Below are 24,810 nucleotides of genomic sequence, written 5' to 3'. Positions count from 1 at the left end.
AAAAATACAAATAGGCTATATTAACATTAACTGTATGAATTCTGGTGATTATATCAGTGTTTTATATCAGGGTTTGTGAATTTTGCTTTTGTCTGCCTGTAGAATTAGCATTGTTTTTTTGTTTGTTTGATTTTCTTTTTCATAGCTAAACAATTAAGCATACAACAGTAAATATGAAATCTAACAACACATTTTCCACTGAAAATGTAATTTTCGTAAAAGATGCTCGTTTGTACCGAGAGCATTTTCCTGAACTGTAAATTGAAAGACAGAGGAGAGTGACATGTATCGATGTGCAAAGTTTGATAAAACAAAGTAATAAAATAAACAAAGGGTTTAATTAAGGGTTTGTTTTTTGTTTACCAGAATCAATGTTCATATCTATTTCACTGGTCAAAATACAGGCACATGCAGGTAAGTCATAAATTGCCACGTCAGGTTACATTCAAAACCAGAACACTCCATATTATAAATCAGGAACTATTAAAAGTAAGGTGAAAAACAAGAAACTTGAGTGTAGCACAGTGCAGCTTTTGATGGCCGAAAAGACAACCAAAACGTCATGCAAGGAGCCAAATCTGAATAAGAAAGATATGGGAATGCTAGAAACAGCTGGAAACAGCATTCTAGACAAGGAATAATGAGAAAATAGGAAATTGGAAATCCCTAAAGGTCAAAATGTTTGTGTGAATTTTTGGAAGACATTTTGGACAGAACTTGAATGGACAATATAGAATCCCCCAAACAACCATCCAAATGCTGGGCTCCTTAGGCACACAACCAGAAGACAAAAAGATGGTGAACCTGGATTACTGGAAAACATACTGGATTACTAGAGGAATCTTGCATAGAGAATAGAGAATCTTGCAACTAAAAGCAAGGCCTGGTCATGAATCTAGAGTGGAAAAACTCGGCACAGTAGCCTTCCCAGAAGTGGCAAGACGAAAACCACTGCTAACCTTGAAGAGCATTAAGGCTCCTCTGAATTTTGCCAAAACACACCTTGATGATCCTCAAACCTTTTGGGAGAATGTTCTGTGGATTCATTAGTCGAAATTGGAACTACTTGGAAGACAGGGGTCCCGTTACATCTGGTGTAAACCAAACACAGAATTCCACAAAAGGAACATCATACTTATGGTCAAGCATGGTGGTGGAAGTGTGATGGTGTGGGGATGCTTTGCTGCTTCAGTGATTGGGCAACTTGCAATAATTGAGGGAAACATGAATTTTGCTCTCTACCAGAAAATCCTAAAGGAGAATGTCCGTAAATTGAAACTCAAGCGCAACTGGATTATGCAGCAAAACAATGATCCAAACCATAGGAGTAAATCCCAGTCCTAGAAGTAAGTGAAAGACTGATCTTCAGTTATCTGAAATGTTTGGTTGTAATTATTGCTGCTAAAGGTGGCACAACCAAATTTTAAGTTTAAAGGGGTAATTAGTTTTTCACATTGGATAACTTTTTTTTCTCTTCAATAAAAATAAAATGAATAAAAACAGTAGGTTGCCTTTGTTTTATGTTGTATTTCGTTGGAAGATTTAAAACTATTTAGTATGCGAGATACACAAAAACAGAAGAAATCAAGATGGGGCAAATACTTTTTAACAGCACTGCATGAAGTGGCGGAGTTGACAGTACTGACACTCAGTCAAACCTGAGGCAGATCTGTACTGAGCCAGAAATACAGCAAAATTTGTGATTCATAATCTCAATTAGCACACATTGCTTGTTGAAGATGGTTGGATAATAGGTTGTACTGTCACATTCACTACACGTGGTGTTTTGCCTATTAAACATATCTATAGGTAGTTCATGTTGGTATTGTTATTGGGTGATTTATTTATTATTTATTTGTTATTTAGGCTGTAATTAAAATCACAGCTCTTGTTATCTGAAAATTACACCATTTCATATTGACATTTTGTATTTGTAACCAATGTAACACAATTTTCCCCTGAGAATAAAAAGTGATCAAAATACAAACTTTATATTCTCTTTTGTTTGGTAAAAAATTATTTTTCCCCTCAACCTTTGCTTGTTCATGCTTTGCCCTTCTCCTTTCCAGCAGTATTGGCTTTAGTTCATTCATCAATTGTAATTGTTCATATTGTGATTGGCAGAGACGGTCCGAGCCATGACCCATGTGATTAACCAAGGAATGGCCATGTACTGGGGAACATCTCGCTGGAGCTCAATGGAGATCATGGTGAGTGTGCAGTGATGCAAATGAATTTACTACTGATATCAACATTAATTAAATATTCCAATTAATATTATTACTAGTTTCCTGAATGTATCTAAAAATTCTTTCATATTAGTAGCCATGCAGGATAGAAGATGAATACAAACATATAAGACGCTTTCTACCAAATGTCCCCACAAGGACAGGAATATCTGACACAAGGTTTCTGCTGGAAAAGCACTGAAAAGCATTAAAAGTCATTCAATGCATTCAGTGAAAATTAAGGCCTTAAATGGCATTAAAAAGTATTACCTTTTATTCCTGCATGCATTAAAAAATTGTAGCTAGTTTTGAAGAAAAAAGAATATTATCAATTTATTTTGAATTTAGCCTTCATAATTAATAACTTTGATTTGATGTCACAAAATATGTAAATTGGTGTGATAAACTTTTCCTTCACTGTCCAGACTGATAGAATTTGGGGTTATTGGTGAAGAATGTCACATGTTTATTCGATGGCAGTACAATTTACACAAAAAGAAACTTAACGGCTTTTTTCCAGTCATGGCCTGATTTTTCAGTATGTCTAGAATTCAACATATGGTTGACTGGTGCTTTGTTAAATCATTGTTTAAATACCTGCAAATAAATTTTGACATTGTATGCTTTGTGTCTTACGACATTTTATCATAAATGCATCATTGTCAAATTGAATGGTTACAATTCAGAACTTGGGTATTTTAAAAATATATGCATTTTATATACAGTATCTCACAAAAGTGAGTACACCCCTCACATTTTTGTAAATATTTGATTATATCTTTTAATGTGACAACACTGAAGAAATGACACTTTTCTACAGTGTAATGTAGTGAGTGTACAGCTTGCATAACAGTGTAAATTTGCTGTCCCCTCAAAATAACTCAACACACAGCCATTAATGTCTAAACCGCTGGCAACAAAAGAGAGTACACCCCTAAGTGAAAATGTCCAAATTGGAACCAAAGTGTTAATATTTTGTCTGGCCACCATTATTATTTTCCAGCACTGCCTTAACCCTCTTGGGCATGGAGTTCACCAGAGCTTCACAGGTTGCAACTGGAGTCCTCTTATACTCCTCCATGACGACATCACGGAGCTGGTGGATGTTAGAGACCTTGTGCTCCTCCACCTTCCATCTGAGGATGCCCCACAGATGCTCAATAGGGTTTAGGTCTGGAGACATGCTTGGCCAGTCCATCATGTTCACCCTCAGCTTCTTTAGTAAGGCAGTGGTTCTCTTGGAGGTGTGTTTGGGGTCGTTATCGTGCTGGAATACTGCATACTGATCATGCAGACCAATTTGATGCAGTGTGTGGCGTATGGTCACTGACAGACTGACAACCTCTGGATATGACGCTGAGCACGTGCACTCAACTTCTTTGGTCGACCATGGCGAGGCCTGTTCTGAGTGGAACCTGACCTGTTAAACTGCTGTATGGTCTTGGCCACCGTGCTGCAGGTCAGTGTCAGGGTCTTGGCAATCTTCTTATAGCCTAGGCCATCTTTATGTATAGCAACAATTCTTTTTTTCAGATCCTCAGAGAGTTCTTTTCCATGAGGTGCCATCTTGAACTTCCAGTGACCAGTATGAGGGCGTGTGAGAGCGATGACACCAAATTTAACACACCTGCTCCCCATTCACACTAGAGACCTTGTAACACTAACAAGTCACATGACACCTGGGAGGGAAAATGGCTATTTTCACTTAGGGGTGTACTCACTTTTGTTGCCAGCGGTTTAGACATTAATGACTGTGTGTCGAATTATTTTGAGGGGACAGCAAATTTACACTGTTACACAAGCTGTACACTCACTATTTTACATTGTAGCAAAGTGTTATTTCTTCAGTGTTGTCACATTAAAAGATATAATCAAATATTTACAAAAATGTGAGGGGTGTACTCACTTTTGTGAGATATTGTGTGTGTGTGTATACTGTTTCATATAAGTAACTTTTGGTTTCATTTAAGTAACTTTTGGTTAAATTAGTCTCATTCATTATCTGCATTAAATATTATGTCAACAGAAGGTCCTCACAAGGACAGTAAAATTGAAATTTGTGTGTGTGTGTGTGTGTTTCTCTCAGGAAGCATACTCGGTGGCACGGCAGTTTAACCTTATCCCCCCAATCTGTGAGCAGGCTGAGTACCACATGTTCCAGAGGGAGAAAGTAGAGGTTCAGCTGCCTGAGCTTTTCCACAAGATAGGTGTGTGCGCGTGTGTGCGAGTGTGTGCACGCGTGTGTGTGCGATCAGTTGAACAATGATGTCCATGTTTCCCCACAGGTGTGGGAGCCATGACATGGTCCCCTCTGGCTTGTGGGATAATCTCAGGGAAGTATGATAGCGGCGTGCCCCCGTCCTCACGTGCCTCTCTGAAGGTAATCTCTCAGCCTTGTGAGAAATTAGCTACTGTCCCAGTCCCACATTTTCTGAGTGTGTTTCACTCTATGGTTTCATTCAGCCTTCCTGAGGCAATCCCATTATGTTTCTGGTCAGACGTAGCCTCTCTGAGCAGGTGTGCTGTGTGTTTGGAACAGGGCTACCAGTGGTTGAAGGACAAGATCCTGAGTGAGGAAGGCCGGCGTCAGCAGGCAAAGCTGAAAGAGCTGCAGGCCATCGCAGAGCGGCTCAGCTGCACGTTACCCCAGCTGGCCATTGGTAATTCAGCCTGGGCTCTGCTGCTCTCTCTCTGTCTGTCTGTCTGTCTGTCTGCCTGCCTGGAGCTCAGGGCACACTGTCTTCATGTCAATTCCCAGTGTCTTATAGTGATTCTTGTTTTGCGTCTACTGGACTTATCTTGGTGTTGGATTTGTTCTTGCCTGGTTTTGCATTAGGGAACTGTTGGTATGTGGTAAAGCCTTTGTTGTTTAGGGTATAGATGCCACAATATGCGGTGTTTGAGTCTTTGGTGCTCGGTAATATAGTTTTAATGGCAGTACTTTCAATCTTCAATCAGTGTTTCTTCCAAAAATGGTCCTCTCTTTAGCTTTACCATTTGGCATCATGTCATAAATGTCACATAAATTGTTCATTGACTGTAATGAGACTATGGCCCTTATTCATCACAGTCAGTTATGATAAAACAAGTGTATGCAAATTCCACCTACACTTTTCTTATTCAGCAATTTCATCTTTGGCATATCTGTATGATCATACTCACATCTGGTTACAGTACATTGTACATGTACAGTACTGTTTATCCTAATATTTAAACAACTAAAAAAGGACTGATTTGCAGTTAAATAATCAAAATCGGTATCAGTATCAATAAGTGTAGCAAGTAGGCTATAGTAAGTAGTATAAGTGATAAAAATAGCAAATAATGTTGATAATCACAATTGTGTGCAAGGAAAACTTATTCTAAAATATAAGTAATTGGCTTTGGTCATTTGTAAAAGTGAATCAGAATGCACAGATGTGGATCTTTATCAGCTCCTTAGGCCTTCAATTAAAGGACATTTATCAACAACTTCTGACCTGAAGATTTGAGAATTGAACAAGGCCGTGGTATAAATCTCTTAATAATATCAGTCCCTGTGGTTATGTTAAATGAATCATGTCTCTCTCCACACCATGTGGCCTATTAAAATACTATTTATAATATTCCTTTCTCACTTTAGCAAGTTTGTTAAAGGTTGTGCAAAAAAACTGAGATTTTTTAGTGTACTTCCAAATATGGTTTAAAATCTGTTTATTTGTATGGTTTTAATGGATCTGCTCAGTCAGAGATGATGTGTGCACCCTAGCATTTAGCTCACATAGACCAAAGTCACCCACTTCTCTCTTTTTCTGGAATATCAGCTGTCTCCTCCACAGGAGGAGAAAAAAGAGATGTGATATCTTTTTTTTTATGCTCACACATACATAAATATAGCTTACTGCTGTCTCTGAGATTATATGAATGATGTTACCATGGTAACTATAGATGCCAGAGTATTTAAAAAAAAAATGTATGGTAGTAGGTGTTTTTGGATGTAGCATCTGGTCTGTTATTACTTAGCACTCCATCATTGGTCATTCCTTCTGCAAGTCTATAAAAAGCTCAAATGCATAGCTGAGACTTTACAATGTGAATACATACAAAATATATGATTTAGGTTGATTTTTATTATTCTGAAAATAATCTGAGGATTCTTTTTTTACTGATTAATTTTTTAGCTTAAAAATATGGTAATTAATAAAGTGGTAAGAAGTATTATGTATATTCACACTATATTTTACTATAATTACATGTTTAAGCAATTAAACTGGGAATGTAAAATTGTATTGTAAACTTGAAGTTATCTAGCTTAAAATAAATTGGAATTACAGAGTCTTTATTTTAGTATTACTTAAAACCTTAAAAACCATAAACCTATTATCATTTACTTATCCATTTTTAGTTTGTAAGTGCATAACTAGTATATTTTTTCAATAGTTCTGTTAATGGAAATACAGTTGAAATTAGATTAGCTTTCACTGTAATTGCTGTTATATATAGCTACAAAAGCTTATATAGTAAGCAGCCATCTATTACCACATTGCTGAACCTGTAAGTGATTTTTTATATATATTTTATTATGGTTTTATTGTGTCTTTAACGTGTCCATCAGCAAGCAGTCATTTTGTGTAAATACCTTTTTTCTGAGTTGGCTTAGAGTTGAGTACACAGTAATTAGAGAAAATGTATTAGAAAGTTTGGTAAAAACTGATGTAAAAAAATTTCTTTCTTTGCAAAAGTGTACTACATTTTACAATTACAAAGAAATTTAGTATCTGCTTTCTCCCTACTACTTTGATACACCAAACATTTTTCAGATTTGGACTTTTTTCCTTTTCTTCTTAATACCTGTCAGGCAATTTAGTGAAATTGAGCTTGCTATTGCTAGAAATTATCCAGCATTTCAGTGCACTGTATTTAAACTATTTAAACTATTTTACTCATAAGAGCTATCTCCAGTACTTTGTGTGTACCACACATTTAATACCACAAGCATACATTTATTTGTTTATGCTTATTGTGTGCATATAGGGACGAAATGTTTTTGCTGCTTAAAAGTCGAAATAGATGACAGAATGATTCAAGCAGTTCACTATTTTCTAAAGTTCTAGTTCATGACACTCCTGAGTCACATAATCAGTATTCCAGTTTTCAGCTGGATGAGAGTAAAACTGTATTCTAGGATTCTAGGAACTAAATTAGCAACCTTTGGATTAGGAAACTAATTTAAAACATCTAATAGGTCTCCCTTTTCTGCTGTCTTGTGTTGTGCTGTGTCATGTGTGTCTCTCCACAGCGTGGTGTCTAAGGAACGAGGGAGTGAGCTCTGTGCTGCTAGGTGCATCCAGCACCGATCAACTCATGGAGAACATAGGAGCCATCCAGGTGAATATTCAGTCGTCTGTTTTTTTTTAAAACCACATGTGTTGTTTGTAATTAGCTGGTGCTCTAATTACCATGTGCCAAGCTATTGATGAGCCACAAATCGCATTGCAAGCATGTCTGATTAATGCAAATGAAGTGATTGCAAATGAGTATATGTTCAGTTTATTTTGGGATTTTCATGTTGTGAGTTTTCAGAGACTGCCTTGCACAATAATGTGATTCAACTAAAGTGAACAGAGTAATCAGTGGAAATGTTTCAAATTATATGTTTTAAGTAAAGTTTATTTTATAGCTGGTTTAAATGACTTTATTCTTTGATACTAGCGTGTACTGGACACACTATTAGAACACTATATTTTTGACAATATATATTATTGACAATGTAACACACGTTGTGTTGCTGTAAATTTAAATTTTGTGTTCTATATCATGTCCATAGGGTATGTAAATTATTATTTTGTCATGGTTTATGATTTGATGATCCAAAACGTACTGCTTCCCCTGTAGCATTGAGCCCCAGGAGCAGAGTTTCAGTGATCTCACAATTTCTTTTTTTTTCAAATTATTATTTCCTGGTGTGGTCACAGCAATTACAATGTGGAACTGTTTATAAATCTGGAGAATCTATTATCTATCATTTGTCATACAGGTTCTATCAAAGTTGTCATCCTCAATCATTCATGAGGTGGATAGTATTCTAGGAAACAAGCCATACAGTAAAAAGGACTACAGGTCCTAAAGGGACTCTTTCTCTGCTCACTGTCCTTTTGCTCCTACATCTGCTTGAGCTTTAACTGAATGAGACTTTGGCTCATGGGACCGGACCTGGCACAGTTGCAGTTTGTGCTGGAGATACCAACTCACACTGAGTCTACTGACTCAACTAAGAAGAATTAAATGTCTTCAGAATTGCAAAGGGAGGAACAATCATCGACAAAATCAGCTGGACCAGCTCGACAAGCAGAACGCTCCTTTAACTCACAGAGGCTCCTCTGAAATATGCTTTTTCCCTTTTAGGAATGTTCTAGTAAACACATAGGTTTCCAGAGAAAGTCTGTAGGTATTCTATAAATTGCATGTGATTCACAGGCCTAGACACATGCTTTTTGTCCTTTCTCTTGGAAATATAACCATTTAAAAAATGCTTTTAGAAAATAGTTAGTATACTGTATCATTTCTAAGAGCATTGGTTGTGTATTTCAGCCACTGGTAAATTTGTAGGGGAATTAAACAGTGCATTTGTGAAGGACAGTTAAGTAGAAATTTCATGCCTTTCACCTTTTGTTCTTCAGTGTCTCTAAATGGAGGTGGAGGTTGGATACTTTTCTCATACATAGACTAAAGCTTAACCTTAACAGCTGTAGTGATGCCACATCCTTTTTACATCCATTAGAGATTCCTAAACTTTGGATCATGTGAGTAGAACAGTTTTTAAATTAGTCAGATTGAAATAAAGATTTAAGATTAGCATATAACTATCACAATTTATTTCTTAACTAGCTTGACAAGTAGCTCTAGTGGAAACAGCAAAAATATTGGACAGTAACTGCATTCTGTGTAGTTAGGATGCAAGTGAACATCTTAAATATTACTATATGCACATTTCTCGGAGTTCACTGAGGGAACGCCAAAGAATTCTTATTATGTATCTATTCTCCTCTATTTCACTCTTATTCTTACATATTGGAAGCACAAATACACCCAAATAGGGATGCTTATTTAGCAGGGACATACAATATAAAAATACTCTTTTATTAATATTAGGTCTAATATACAGAGAAATATAATTATGTATAATTAACCTTTTGTATTATTAATTAATTCACTGTCTGATTTGCCTTAATGTCACGTATTGGGAAACTCTGGACTCCACTAACATTGGTGGCATCCTGACGCCCCAGTTATCCATCCTGGCGATCTGCTGCTTCTGATTGTAGGTCTTTCGTTCTGTCACAATTCGAGGTTGAGCCAGAAGCAGGTGCAGATAATGCCATTTATTGAAGGAAACGTACTAAGAAACGAATACACTATGACAACTGGGAAACACACTGTGGCAAGAAACAAACACTAAGACTTAAACAACATGAATCTAAGACTACCTGGCAGAATACTGTGGCAAAACTAAACATAAACTAACAAGATCAAGAAACATGGATCACAGGGGTCTAAGACAACGAAAGACAAGCTAATAGTGCAGACAAGGACTATATATACACATGAGTGCTCATTAACCAAAACATGAATCAGGTGCAGGTGGTCATGTGACAACTAGAGCAGTGCAGTGGCTGATGGGAAGTGGAGTCCAGAGTTTCCCGATACGTGACACTTAATGCTCAAAATTTAAAGTAATTTTATGTTTTAAATTTCTCATTAAATATATCACATTTCGCATATGAATTTCAAATATCAAATATTTCACATATGAATATATCAAACATAGATTTATAACAAACCTTTCTACTGTGTTTATGGATTGGGCTTTTTGGGACTGGTAGTGTTTATGCTTGTCTTTTCATTTTGAAAGATAAGGCTGAAGCACACTTAGAAAAATGTTTTCAAGAGGTTCTCATTGATTTTCTGATTGATTTTTACTCCAACAATAATGTTTACATATTGGAGTTGCTTGTTTTTTTCTGGTTGAATATTTCAAGTGTTGTTTGTATGGCCAGTGGCTCCCTCTGCTGAGCAGTGACGCTCTTTAATGAAGCCATAAACCTGCAGCACCACCAAAACCACTCACCAAACATGCATGAAAACAGGCCCATGTACTTGTATGTGTACAGTCCAATTAAGTCCCGCACAATAACATCTGCTGATTTATTATCACTTAAATATGATACTTTTTGCATCATATACCATTATGCGCATCTTGTATACAACTGAAAAGTGAATTAGAGCTCATTAGAGGCTCACTGTGAAGGATCAGTTTCTATTTTATATTTGACTGCTAATAGGTTACAGTGAAGCCCAAATTAAGTGGCTGAAGGTTATAACCCCCCCACCCAAAAAAAAAAGAATGTGCTTGTTTAAGCTTTTTAAGATCACTTTAGGCAAAGCAAATAGCGGAACAACATTGATTTCACCGTTGCCTCTGCCTGCTACATATGCTGATAACATTTACTATAAAACGTTAATGTCAAAGGCAATCATATGAGCTAAAGTCCTTATTGTAATTTGCATCACATTGCTATTCATCCAATCTGGACATCAGTATTACTGTAATTGGCATTAAAGCTCATGGCAACACCATAATGGTCTGTGAAAGAGAATTTACTGTGTATTTGCACTTCCACAGTAGGCAATTAACATCTGATTATTGGCAGTTGGAGCCATGTGTGTGCAGCAAAAGTCTGATGATAGTTATGATGCATGTCATTAAAATCTAAAACAGCTTATTATTTGCTCATGGTTTTTCTTAAAGGATGATTTTTTTTTTCAGCTCAACTTAAGTGCCATTGACATTACATGCACAAAGTTGTCACTTATTTTTTGTTTCATTTTGGATGATGGGATGATTTGATTCCGCAGTCTGACCTCTATGTACTGTACTGGTTTTAACATGTGATTTATTTAGCCTCAGGTACCATTTCTTACATTGTGCTTGGCAGAAAATATGTACAGCTTAAAACTAATGAAAATAAACCATATTAAAAATGCACTGTTGTACTTATTTAAATCTCATTTTGCATGTGAGCTAAAGGCACAGCAGGGATTAGATTTCTAACATTGCAATCAGGATTTGAAACATGCCATATGTTTATTTTTCAGGAAATTATGACACATTTTACATATACATTACATATACAATCACATATAAATAATATTGCAGCATAGCATAGAAGCAGGATGCCGTTTTTAACACAGGCACAGGAAATGGTCAGGTAGCTAAGTAGCAGGCTAATGCTAACTCCTAAAAGGAATCTGTTTTGACACCTTTTTTTGTTGTTGTATACTAGCAGTTTGGGTTGTAGCCACAGGACAAATTCAGTAATATTCTGCTAAACCCTAATCTAGCAAGATAACACACCCCATTAGTAGAGTGGGATGTGGTTTGTGAAGCAGCCGTGGAGAGTTTGGAGGACACACTGTGCCACACTGATATACAAACAGACAGATGTGACTCACTCTACAGCTGGAAGTTCTGCGTAGCCCTGTGTGTTCTTGGGCGAGGCTTGACTTCCTGGATGCTTGTGTTATTTCCAGTGGGATTCTGAGCCTGTAACGCACAGTCATTTACACATTTGTTTAACCTTCTTTCAGTTAGTTACACTAATGAGCTAGCAAGAATCTTTTGTTGTAACTTTAACTAGCTGGAGTAGCTTAAGAGAAGAAGATTGGGTCTGTAGTTAGAAGCTGATGATATTGAAACTAAAGGCTTTATAATTATTTTAGTTTGTACCTGCATCGTAATAGCATCCGTGACTTTGCCAGAAGGTTATGCAGGTTGATGATGGATCAGCACAGGCTTTTCGGCAGCCTGTGTCCCCTGACTGGAGAGGGAAGCCTCTTTAGAGCAGCCATTGACCCTCATCACCTGTAGAAGACAGTGGGGAGACTCATTAGGATAAACTACTAATGTGGCTAATCATGAGGAAAATCTGTGGACACATGTTATAAGGAAATGAAAGCATTTTATGGATTATTTAATTGTCAGTGACCTTTGCATTGATGATGGTTTCAAAAGGTAAGAACAATGTATGCAAACGCTCGACATCCAAAACATCTACTCTATGTGTATGTGTGTGTGTGTGTGTGTGTGCACGCATGCGTACGTGCGGGCGCGTGTGTGTGTGTGTGTGTGTGTGTGTGTGTGTGTGTGTGTGTATACCTGCTCTTGGCTCTCATGCACCTACTTGCTGTTGACCTCCTTTGCAGTTGTCTTGATTTCAGCCTCGCGCGCCTGGCGGGACTTGAAGTGTGTGATAAACCTATAACACAATCGAGACACTGCTGTTAGAGGCTTTATCAGAACACGAATGTTAGAGACTTTATGCCTAATTTAGTTAACTTTGAGCCTGTCAGTCCCAATGAAGGAGGTCTGGTCTTTTTTCTATTAAACTCTTTGAACAGTGCTGAATCACACTACAGCACACTGTCTCTTGTTAAAACAGCACTATATTATTATTATTATTATTATTATTATTATTACTATTATTAACATTTTAATTAGAGTTAAAATTGTTAGCTTTAATGTACATTTGGCACATTTAAGAATTTTCCTGTATCAAGATGTGCAGTGTATGAGCAAATTCTGTCCTCAATTCCATTAGGAGACACTGGGCTTGTGTGGATTTCCTACTGGTTCTCTAGTTTTCTCCCATCTCTAAAATTTTAGTCTGCATACTTATTTTGTACGTATGCATATAAACTTTGTGTGTATACTTAGCTTTTTTAAAAGCATACTTATTTAGCATATTTATTATTTAGTATTTGTATTAGCATTTTAGCTGGCCTGTGCAACTCTGACCAGGATAAATAAATTGGATGAATTAAGTGTTTCAGCACGATTCAGATGCTCAAACTGACATATAAGGAATAGTAACAACCTAAGGCTTGACAAATGACTGCAATGGTAAGTTGAAATCATGCCTTTTAATGATTTAGCTAAAAGTCTGACTTGTGAGACTACTGTGACTCTGACCTGGACAAATATGTTGATGATTGAATTAATTGTTTCAGCATGATTCTGATGCTCAAACTGATATATAAGGAATGACAGAGTTTAGCAAGGTCTTTTGAGGATACTATATAGTAAATATGGATGATATAATTTTAACAGGTGATTACATAATGCATTTCTTGCACGTTTAAGATGTGCATTATATGCTCATCTGCATGTTTACTCTGCATGACAAATTTACTCTACAGAAGTTTGTTTAAAGTTTTTCTTTTTCATTCTCAAATGATATTCAGTGTCATTATGTAAAGCAGGGGAAATGAGGAAATTGATCTCATTTCCATATTAACACTGGCAGGCTATTTGAACTAAAGCATGTTTGAAACTCAAAAGAGACAGATAAACTGTGTCCTTAGTGTTTCGGCAAGCCTATTAGTGTATTTCTTGTATAGCTTGGTCTGTTTTAGACGCTATTTGTACAGTAGCATCTAACAGCAGGGCGTCCAGCCCAGCTGTAGACCATGGTGATGGCATCCACCCTCCAGTGAGCCTGCCTCTGCCAAGACATATCCTGTATGAACAGTTGGTCTGAGCATCATCCAGTCTAAACAGTACTGTAAGAATACCTCTGCAGCCTCACCTTCATTTAAAGTACCAAGGTCAATTATCCTATTTACAAAGTTAGGTTATATGACCTTGGCCAAGAATCCCAATTTCAACTACAAGGTCTCTTTAGTGTGACCTTTGGCCACCAAACCCCTGCAAGATTAGTGCAGCACCAGTGTATGAAATTTCCCAAGTGATCACTAAAAAAAATCCTAAGGGATTTACTTTAGATTTACACCTAACTAACAGGATTTACACAACATGATTGCAACAATGGTTTCCTGAACCAACAGCAACAATATCGAGACATTTCCCTGCGTAGTGTAACTCACACACACAAACATACTATTTATACTAAGTAACAATACCAGCATTTTCTTAGTGATATGCTATTTACACTATATAAAAGTAACAGTTCTTTGCAATAAATGCAAATAGTTGTTTGTTAAATGCTATTTATACTTATCAATAGTGGCAGATTCTATTCACACCTTAGTATTGTTATACATTAACATGATGCAGTAATAACATAGAGAGTAAATGAATATATTTATTAAAATGATTAAATAGATGCCAACTTATTGGGACAATAAAGCCCTCCCTACAACTACGCCTAACCGATAAATACTTTATTATTAAACATTTAAAAATATTTTCTTCATTTTTATTGAAAATAAATGCCTATCCGATCTGATGGTAAAGGGAGAAGAGAGAGTTCAGCATTAGGCAGATTTGAAATTGGGTCGCACATGTTAAAAGCTACTCTCAGGCGCTGCACTTTGGGTAGACATTGGGTGGAACGCATCTTTTTTAATCTTGTGTGCCCCAACCAGAAATTGCCCTGCATTTTCGGCAATGTCAAAAAAAGAAAGAAAGAAAAGAAAAATGTTTTTTCTTCCCCACGCTTGGGCCGCAAGTGCACATGGGCCTCCGGCCTATACAGTAGGTGATTGTGTACAGTAGGTCAGTGGTTCCCAAACTTTTCAAGGGCAAGGCCCCCCAAATGGCATTAACATTTGACCAAGGCCCCCCTTTTGCAAGATGTCTTTAAAACACATTAAAAATACAGACTTCTGAATATATCCCTCCTTTTTTTATTAATAATTACATTTTGCATCTTTACATTACATTAGATTAGGAATTGATTGTGTGTGTGTGGTTGAGAGTGAGAAAGAGAAAATCATGTATTTATTTATTTTTCACACCAAATTTTTTAGGCCCCCGGGCGCCCCCTGGCGGCCCCCAAGGGGGCCGGCCCCCACTTTGAAAACAACTGCAGTAGGTGACTGTGTTAATAAAGACATAAAAACGCGACAAAAAGTTTTGTTACTAAAATATAAATAGACAGTCATGAAATATGTCCTTCCCTTCAGGAATACAACATTTTGCAGATATAAAGGGAGTTAAAAACGCTAGTCTTGAGCCTTAGGGCTTTGCATAATACCTCACTGGTACGAGCACAGCATCTCGGCCGCGAGTTTTTTTGTTCACGCGCAATTTTTTTCGCGGTCTCAGCGGGGGCGGTGGCGGGGCTAGGTGAAGCCTATCCCGACAGAGAGACTGAGTTCGACACAACACCTGGCAGGAGCAGCATTTCTACAAAGAAAGCAGAGGCAATGGATTAAACCCACAGGCAGGAAATACGCCTGTAACGCTTCAGAAAAGAAAGACTTACAGACAGAATTCTCTTATTATCGGAACAAAGAAGGACTGGAATTTGAAGTGACTTGAACCAGCTACCTGTAATTACAGTCTGTTTATCAGCTCTGAGGCAGTAACAAGTCTGGACAAAGTCCCAGCTCGTCATAACAAAACTATTTCTCTAGTTGTCCCAGTGCAAAGCCTCCTAACCAGGTAAATAATTCACCTGTCACTAGCTCCTCACTAGCTCTCAGGGTTGCCAATGCTTCCAGTAATATCAAACTCTATCACTTAACTCAGAGCTTCTCAACCTTTTGTAACTAAAGCCCTCCCAAGCCTCCCCATCATGTGATAGAGAGACAGATGGATAGGTTTTGTTTTGTTGTTGTTGTTGTTTGCTTTTGTGTTTTTGTACTTTTTTAAATTACTTTTCATAACTTTTATGATTTTTTAAAATAACTTTTATAAAACTTTTTAACGGACAGGTATGGAATATGAATTATCAAAAATGTTTCCGAACACTGTAACTACTTTGAACATGAGAACTAGGCTGTAATAACGTGGACTATTTTACATATAAAACATGTTGTATTACATTCGTCTTGCGTTCTAAAAACATTCGCATAAGAATGATGTAAATTGGGAGGAAGGTCTGCGTCTCGTTATCCATGACATTGTTAAATCTCCGGCTCTCAACCCCTCACTGAACAGAGCAGACGCAGAGAGAGGTGTGAGTGCAGCGGGAAAGCAAGACCTCGCGCTTGCAGGACAGTACTGACGACATTTGGAAAGTTGCTAAGGTGTGTCCAAAAAATCACTAGATTTTTCTCTAGGCGCTTTTTTGTTTTGCAAAAAAGTGGCTAAAGGGGTCTGAAAAGTCACTAAGTTGGCAACACTGGTCTGTATTGGCAGCTAGATAAATGGCAGGCTAAGCCCCCCCCCCCATCAAAAAGAAAATACAGAGGGAGAGGGAACGCGGAGTTTTTCCATTTATTATGCATATTCTATTTGTAAAGCAATTAAATACACCGAGTCCCCAGTACTGTCTGTGTTTTTTTTAGTGAAAGAACTACTGACTTAACTGATTAACTATAAACCGGGTAAAACTACTAACCCGCATAAATAAACAATAATCACAAATGGTTTTCTAAGTATTTTACGACGTTTGTTCAAGTCTGAGGTAAAAGTGGTTCAGCACTCAAATGTAGCGACCCACTTTACTGTAACACCATCTCTTCAGACTGCTGTAGCGAAAAGGATAATATCGCCTGTTCTCCACGTGTAAATAAGATGACAGACGGGAAGAAAATTCAGAATACATGTCACATATGCTATACAGTATTATTTTGGTATCATCAGTGTGTTTTCTTCATAAGCAATGCAACAAAACGACGAAGAAGCTGGTCATATAGCAGCCTGGTATAAAGTTAGCTTGACAATAAACGTTACATAACACTGATTTACTGTTTCCACTGGGAGGCTATGGGGTTTGTGTCATATGTCTCTAATGAATAGAAGCAGTACCACAGCAGTGGCCGGTTTTAGAAGCAATGCTCCTCCCTCTGTGTCTAAAGCCTGCAAAGGGTGGATCCTCTTTCACTCAACACGACTTTAAAAAAAACCCGCTTCTCCGGAAGTAAAGCTTTCTTCAGAACTTCCCAAAACCGTTGAAACCCCTTCAGCTGTCAGGTATTTTATACTCTTTATATTGTTTAGCTGTCTTTCTTTGTTTTGACTCAGTACTTCTCTCCTATGTCTTCTCATGTACAACAGGGGCAAACGGTTGTTGTTGTTCGTGAGGTTTATGAAGGCAGAAAAAACAACAGATGGTCAATGTTGCCATCATGTTCTTACTTCTGCAATCTCCTGTCCTGTCTATTCAGAGATGCTTCAAAGCAGAGTGGGTTGTGAGAGAAAGAGAGACAAAGTTTGGAACTAAACTGTGTTTTTAATCACCAATGCCTGAAGTGAAGCTGTAGGATAATGAGATCTGTCTGCCAGATAAGACTGCATATCTTGTAATGTGTAGCCTGTAAGTACCATTATACATGATGGCGTTCCAAGAGTTTCACTGTGTGTTTCAAATAATTTTGTAAATGAATTTAGTTTTACCATGGATACTGACTATAAATGAAGAGTAGAAGTTGACTAACAAAATACTTAATGCCATGACGTACAGTCATAATCAGCCAATTACATAGGCTACACATACACGCTGCTATTAAGACAGTGTCGTAAATAACAGTTGAGTGTGGTCGTGAGAGCAAACTTTGCAAAGCTGACTTTATCTATAACATTTAACCTTTAACTTGATAATTCAACAATAACGGAAATTTCGCAACAAATGGGTCGGGTGATGGCATGATGGTTTTTATAGTGTGTCACGCTTAATCTTTGCTTAAAAATAGGTTTAGTAAAGCAGGTTTTATTATTGGTATACATCATTCTTTTGGCTTAAAATATGAAAGCTTGTCAGTTGAAGATAAAAAGGAAGAAGGGACACAAATTTCACCAGAAGCACCCTTAACGTGAATGTACAAATCAGTGTGAGCTAGCTATTGAGTGTGGCTTCTTCAGGACCTATTTCCACTAGCGGAGCAAAAATATACAGAACATTTGGCCATATTGTGTCCAAAATGTCACTTACTTGATATTAGTTTCTTGTTGTATAAAAGCAGTATCGCCCTCGCAGTTGTGTGGTTATACTAAATATCATCATGGCTGTCAGTCGCTGTAGGTAATCAATTTCTTGTGTACTCGCACTTGTGTGATATTGCTTAAATATATTAATCTTCATCAAATATGACTTCCACACATTAATGGATCCCTGAGTCGCCATCTGGATTAGGCTCTCATAACAGCAGGGCTGCTTGTGAGTAAATATACACAAAAGTGTACAATAATTTTGTTTTACTGTAGCCAGTTAACCTACTGACATGTTTTTGAGAAACCGAAGAACCCTGGAGGAAATCCATGTAGGATGTATTCTGTTCTATGTTTTACACCATGCAGTCATATCATAATCACATGACTTTAGTTCTTTTGGTATTTGTTTCAGTATTACTTCTCCTTCCACTGTAACCACAAGCATAAGACTAGTTACCTAAAGAATAAGGGAAACAACAGCAAAGCAGAAATTTCTCTCTCTCTCTCTCTCACTCTCACTCTCTCTCGCTCTCTCCAGGGGTCCACTATGATTCTTCCTCATTCCCTGCTCCTTTTAGTCTGCCTCTCTGGACCACTGGCCTGCCATGCATTCAAGATTTGTGCCTTCAATGTTCAGAGTTTTGGAGACTCAAAAGCAACAGACAGCACAGTTTTGCACATCTTAACACAGGTAAGGAGGATTTTACAGAAAGTGATGTCAAGTGTGAATGTTTAATGCCTTAAAATATCACATTAGTGGGCATTTCATAAGATGGAACCCAAATAGTAACAATATAATCAAATTAAATGAAACTATGTTATTTATTCTTGTAATGTACTTTAGATATGAATACAGATTGTTAGTACAGTCAGTGATTTTCTAATGGCTGAATACAGTGCCAATTATGTTAAAAAGCCAGTTAACTTCTTTAGATTAAAATTTACATTTTGATTTTATTTTTGATCAGATTGTGTCACGCTGTGATGTGTGTTTGCTTCAAGAAGTCAGAGATCAGAAGAAAACAGCCGTTCCACGTCTGCTTAATAGACTCAATGAGTAACATTACCCTCATTACACCTCCAGTCATTTAGATAACCCAACCCACATGTGATAGACATCCTGCAATCTGCATATCCTACACACAAATTATTTCTTGGAATAATAATATATTGAAGATGAGCAGTTTTTGCAGTTTTTCTCATACACAGAGTGTGATCTGTTCCCTACTGTCAAACACTCTACTTACTGTGAATAACCACATAACAAATGTAATCAATAACATCACCTCTTCTTTTCCAGCTATGAAAGGGGTCACCAGTATGACTATGTGTCCAGTGAACGTCTTGGCAGGACACAAACATATCAAGAGCAATATGTTTTTGTGTTCAGGTATGAATGAGTTAATATTTAAAAAAAAATCCTACTGACAGTGAATACTAGAACTGGTGCTCCATCATTTCCTGTTCTCTCCTACAGGACTGACTCAGTCAGGTTAATAAACCAGTATCAGTACCCAGACACACAGAAAGGAGATGAGGATGCTTTTGCCAGGGAGCCTTTTGTAGTGCACTTCCGAGCACCTAAAACAGGTAACATGAAATTATCACTAGTAGGAACGTAACTGATTATGAATACATTTTTCAGAATCAACAGATAATGTGTTCTCATTTGATACAAATACAGTCATGTGAAAAAATAAATACACCCCATAGAATTTGTTGGCTTTTTTGACATTTTTGGAAAAGCAAACATTTGATCATCTTTGAAACAGTGCCTATTTCAATCATTTATTCAACAGAAATATCAATAGATGTGTTATTCATCTGTGGAAAAAGTAAGTATACCCATAGAAGCTAGTATTGCCCCCTTTAGCAGAAATAACTTCTTGTAGTCATTTTGTATAATTGTCCACCAGGCTTGCTATACTTTTTCAGCACTGTTGCATGCAATATTCTTGCAGTTGCAAGATGTTTGCGGATTTTCTTGCATGTACTGCCCGTTTTAAGTTCCCCCCACAACATTTCAATGAGATTCAAATCCAGGCTTTGACTAGGCCAGGGGTTCCCAAATTTTTCCAGGGTAAGACCCCCCAAATGGCATTAACATTTGACCGAGGCCCCCCTTTTGCAATATGTCTGTAAAACACATTAAAATACAGACTTCTGAATATATCCCCCTTTTTTTTTTATTAATAATTACATCTTACATCTTTACATTACATTAGGAATTGATTGTGTGTGTGTGTGTGTGTATGTGTGTGTGTGTGTGTGTGTGTGTGTGGTTGTCAGAGTGTGAAAGAAAAAATCATGTTTTTATTTATTTTTCACACAAATTGTTCAGGCCCCTCGGGCGCCCCCTGACGGCCCCCACTTTGAAAACCACTGGACTAGGCCATTCCATAACACTCCATTTCTTCTTTTTGAGCCATTCCTTGGTGGATTTGCTAGTGTGCTTAGGATCATTATCCTGTTAAAAAGTCCACTTTCAGTTCAACTTCAACTTTCTAACAGATGGCCTCACATTATCTTCAAGTACTCTTTGATATGATGCAGAATCCATAATTGATTCAATGAATGAAAGCTGTCCATTCCTTAAGGCAGCGAAGCAACCCCAAACCATAGCATTTCCACCACCGTGCTTCACAGTTGGTATGAGGTGCTTCTCCTGAAAAGCTGTCTTTGGTCTGTGCCAAACATGTCTGCTGTTACTGTGGCCAAACAGCTCGATCTTTGATTCGTCTGTCCAGAGCACATTATTCCAAAAGACCTGGTCTTTGTCTATATGCTCATTGGTAAACTGTAGTCTTGCAAAGGCTTTTTCCTGGCACACCTCCCATGCAGGTCAAATTTGTGTAATCTCTTTCTGATTGTAGAAGCATGCACTTTGACACCAACAGTTGCAAGACTTACTAGCAGATCCTATGATTAAATTTTAGGGTTCTTGGAGACTTCTTTTTGCCTGCTCTAGGGCTGAAATTGCTGGGACGACCAGTCCTGGACAAATTGGCAGTCGTTTGAAGTCTGCACCATTTGTAAATGATTTTCCTTACAGTGGAATGATGTAGTTCAAATAATCTGGAGATCTTTTTAAATCCCTTGCCAGACTCATAGGCATCTACAACATTTTTTTTGAAGGACGCACAGAGCTCTTTAGCTCTTGGCATGATGACACGACACACATCAATAGCAAAGGGAACACCAGACACTAGATATGAGAGGGGAATAAATAAGACAGGTTCCACCTGCACTCCTTTCATCACTGGCACCCAATCTTGAACACCTGATTTGAATTTTATGGATTTGAATGTAGATGAATGTGATAAATGTAGGGGTTTACTTACCTTTTCCATATGACTGATCAGTTTTATGTTAATTTAAATTGTGAACATTACTACAAAATGTCAATTTTATGTGTCATTTGATAGAGTGTATCAACTTTATTAATAGGCACTGTTTCAAAGAGGATCAAATGTTTGCTTGTCCAAATAGGTCAAAAAAGCCAACAGTTTCCATGGGGTGTACTTATTTTTATTACATGACAGGACAGATACAAATAGTACTATTCTTTTTATTTAATTTTTTGCTTGTCTGAAAGGTTTCACAGGACATTGTTGAGACTAGAGGTGTATATCAGGACTGAGATCCAAACGAAAAAGTCAAAAGTCAATGTGAAGCTTGAGAGACAAACAAAGACCATGTTCTTCATTCGTCCTTAGTAACTGCTTGATCAGATTGATCAAATTAGGCTACTAGTTTGTTTATAATTTGGGAAATAGTACAAACTAAATTTGTTAGAAAATACCACAGGAAGGTATAAAAAAAATAATAATAAAAAAAAAAAACAGTCCTACACATCTCTAGTCGAGAACAATTATAAACTCAAGTGATGTAGTTAAGGTTGAACTACAGGTACAAACATATTTGGAGCACTAAATAGATACCGATACCAGCAGTGTCACTGTGTTACACCCTTAACTTATTGCAATCAGGTCTCAGTGAGATTAGACTCGATAAATCTATTATTGGGTGATTTTAGGTGATATTATTGGGTGGTAGTATTGGGTGATTATTGAGGTCGCTTTATTATTAAGGAACACTAAAGTTCTAAAAAGCAAAAGTTACCCTGTATTGTATTTCTCAATATGTACTCTTCTATTTTCATTGTAAAAGATTGGATTGTGATTGGTTATGTTTTACAGTGATTGGCGAGTTCGTTCTGATCCCAATGCACACCTCACCTAGTAACGCCACCAAAGAGATCGATAAACTCTATGATGTCTTTGAGGATGTTAGACATTTGTGGACCACAGAGGTGAGATACAGTGGTATAGAAAATGCTTAAACAAAATTGATTTGTTTTTTAACCATTAAAGGTTTTTGATATTCAACAAATATTTTCCATCATTACCACCATTCTTATAGGACATAATGTTCCTTGGTGACTTCAATGCTGCTTGTGGATACGTGGCCAAGAAAAACAGGAAGAACATAAGACTCTACTCCAATGCTTTCAGCTGGCTGATAGATGACAAACAGGACACTACAGTAAGAGGAACCACTGACTGTGCATATGACAGGTAAGCCTTGTTCTGTTTAAGTGTTTTATGGTATATTCCAGCTTGTTAACAGGGTGTCTTATGGAGTGTTGATTTCTGATGGTACAGGATAGTCGTTCACGGAGATTCCTTCCTCAGAGCTATAGTGCCATTCTCAGCACAACCATTTAATTTTGCCACCGCATACCGGATCACGGAGGAAGAGGTAAGTGCATTTCTGTTTTATTATCATTATCTTACACACCCACATAAACATTCATACCACCTATCTTAATTATGTGGTTCCTTCCTGCATAACGGTGTCTTCTCAGATTACATTTAGTTTTTGAAAATCACATTGAGACACACTTTTGAATTACAGCTAGGGTAATGCATTAACCTGTATATCTAGTGTTTCTGTGCTGAAGACAAATCACAGAGCAGAGCATTTTCCTTACAGGCTTTACGTGTGAGTGACCACTATCCTGTAGAGGTGGCCCTGAAGATCAAGTCAGGAAGTGAGCAGAGAAGCATAATCTTGTTCCAAATAACTCTTGGCCTTCCCATGCTACTCCAACTGAAATGACACCATTTTGAAAGTGGACACTTTTTTAAGTCAGCAAGTTTGAGAGAAGCTAACTATGCATGATGAATATCATCTAAGCCAAAGCTGCACAAGAACGTACTGGATTTCTTGTCAATAACGTGATACAAATTTTCATGCCCTTTAAATCAAGGAGATTGTACGTAGTAACCGAGTTTATCAAAGACTCAAAAACACACCACTTTATTTAGCCAAAGTTTTTAATTTTATGCTGGAATATCATAGGACACACAGTCTTACTTCTTTTTGGTTAAAAGTATATTTAAGATAACTGGCTGCTAATGGATCAGCTGTTTTGCCACTTTACTGGGGTTTTTGGGATTTAGGTTTGTAAATGGCACAAGCAAAGCTACCTGGACAAAATAAAATTTGCTGATTCCTTCAACAGCAATATCCAACTTTACAGTGTCAGTAGGTTGCACAACTGGAAGACTAACCCTTTTGTCAGATTCAGAGGACACCTTTTATTGTTCATGTCAAGGCAAAACAAAATGCTTACATATTGCATTAAGTCAAATCTGTGCAGGATTATATATATAATTTTTTGTTGTTGCTGTTATTGAGGTGAGGGAAAGCATAGCCAAGTCTTAGGAAATAAATATGATATTTTGTTCATCTCAGGGGAACAATTCATCCAGCATTCATTGGGGACTACCCTGGTGTTCAGTCATGCAGATTTGGCCCCTAAAGTTGTCACCCTGGAACATGAAGCATCAGTGACATGCTCACTGCTTGCCAAGTACCAATAGCAATCCAGTTGAATGCAAAGTTTGTCCAGGTACTCAGCTACTGACATTGTACGATAATTCACTACTATTGGTGGATGCAGATATTTTGTCGAAGGACCTTAAACACTGTCTACCTTTAATGCATCTGTATTCTGCTTAAAATAAGCTTTATTTCTCTCTCCAGTTTGTGCACTGACCTAGAAAAACAAAAAGATGATTTTTGAATTTCCCCTACAAGGGGTCAATAAAGGTACATCTATTATTGTTCTGGTTCTACTAATTTATTGAATTTAAGGCTATTTAAAGCTGTTATAGTGCCCCTACTACCCACCCAATTAAATAATCTGTTGAAGTTAGATAATTGGAATTTTGCATGCATGTAAACACATTCAAGCTGTTCCAACAGCAGGACAAATGTTTTCAGATTTTGTGTATGCCAAATACATATCCAAATTTAGGCTTTTAAAGGCTGTAGTCACATTGGGTTATGTATCCACACTGGTTGTAATGGTATAACTATTAACAATAGACTTGATGGTGGTGGAAATATCCCTCTTGATGCTGTTGACATCGATTTCCATTTGTTTAATCCTAAACTAGCAGAAGAAATCTCTAGATTGCACCAACATTTTAGAACAATTTGGAGATCCCTAGTACATTATGATGCTAGTTTCACTTAAAAGGGAACAGAAGAATCAATAACAAAAAATAACTCAGTTTTAGACTGAAATCATTCAGTGAATTACAAGTTTTCATAGTTCATTTGCCAAGTTAGGCAGGGCAACATAACCCAAATTAAATTTGACCAACATCTTTGATTAGCTTCAAACTACAATTT

The 24,810-nt window shown here is 37.2% G+C and overlaps 2 protein-coding genes and 1 long non-coding RNA gene across 9 annotated transcripts in view; 2 read left to right on the top strand and 1 right to left on the bottom strand.

Annotated features, from left to right (window-relative positions):
- kcnab2b (potassium voltage-gated channel subfamily A regulatory beta subunit 2b) overlaps positions 1–11,256 on the top strand; it is an 80,159-nt gene extending 68,903 nt beyond the window's left edge. For all 5 annotated transcript variants that reach the window (XM_047160234.2, XM_017488206.3, XM_017488207.3 and 2 more), the window contains 6 exons: positions 2,125–2,210; positions 4,315–4,435; positions 4,514–4,608; positions 4,768–4,888; positions 7,507–7,595; positions 8,245–11,256. In XM_047160234.2, the coding sequence (XP_047016190.1) occupies positions 2,125–2,210; positions 4,315–4,435; positions 4,514–4,608; positions 4,768–4,888; positions 7,507–7,595; positions 8,245–8,334 (602 nt within the window). In that variant the 3' untranslated portion in view covers positions 8,335–11,256. The remainder of the gene's footprint in view (positions 1–2,124; positions 2,211–4,314; positions 4,436–4,513; positions 4,609–4,767; positions 4,889–7,506; positions 7,596–8,244) is intronic.
- Positions 11,257–11,418: 162 nt separating this feature from the next.
- On the bottom strand, positions 11,419–15,423 carry LOC108275787 (uncharacterized). Its single transcript, XR_001814763.3, has 4 exons — positions 15,263–15,423; positions 12,424–12,523; positions 11,995–12,129; positions 11,419–11,811 (listed from the first exon to the last, which is right to left on the bottom strand). It is a non-coding gene; the product is annotated as an uncharacterized LOC108275787 (long non-coding RNA).
- dnase1l1 (deoxyribonuclease I-like 1) lies at positions 15,423–24,239 on the top strand. 3 transcript variants are annotated; one of them, XM_053686287.1, is made up of 10 exons: positions 16,961–17,148; positions 17,343–17,491; positions 18,644–18,796; positions 19,074–19,162; positions 19,406–19,495; positions 19,583–19,695; positions 22,305–22,417; positions 22,528–22,682; positions 22,770–22,866; positions 23,101–24,239. In XM_053686287.1, the coding sequence occupies exons 3-10, from the start codon at positions 18,653–18,655 to the stop codon at positions 23,224–23,226; spliced, it is 927 nt and encodes a 308-aa protein (XP_053542262.1). In that variant the 5' UTR covers positions 16,961–17,148; positions 17,343–17,491; positions 18,644–18,652; the 3' UTR covers positions 23,227–24,239. The 3 variants fall into 3 exon arrangements, with proteins under 3 accessions (XP_017342260.2, XP_053542262.1, XP_017342259.2); XM_017486771.3 differs by lacking the exons at positions 16,961–17,148; positions 17,343–17,491 and adding an exon at positions 15,423–15,672; XM_017486770.3 differs by lacking the exon at positions 17,343–17,491 and having other exon boundaries at positions 16,967–17,148.
- The last annotated feature ends 571 nt before the right edge of the window (positions 24,240–24,810 follow it).

This window comes from Ictalurus punctatus, chromosome 15 (assembly GCF_001660625.3).
Source record: "Ictalurus punctatus breed USDA103 chromosome 15, Coco_2.0, whole genome shotgun sequence".
Classification (NCBI taxonomy): domain Eukaryota; kingdom Metazoa; phylum Chordata; class Actinopteri; order Siluriformes; family Ictaluridae; genus Ictalurus; species Ictalurus punctatus.
The sequence above is the reverse complement of the archived record's forward strand: the minus strand, read 5'-3'. Positions and strand labels throughout refer to the sequence as shown.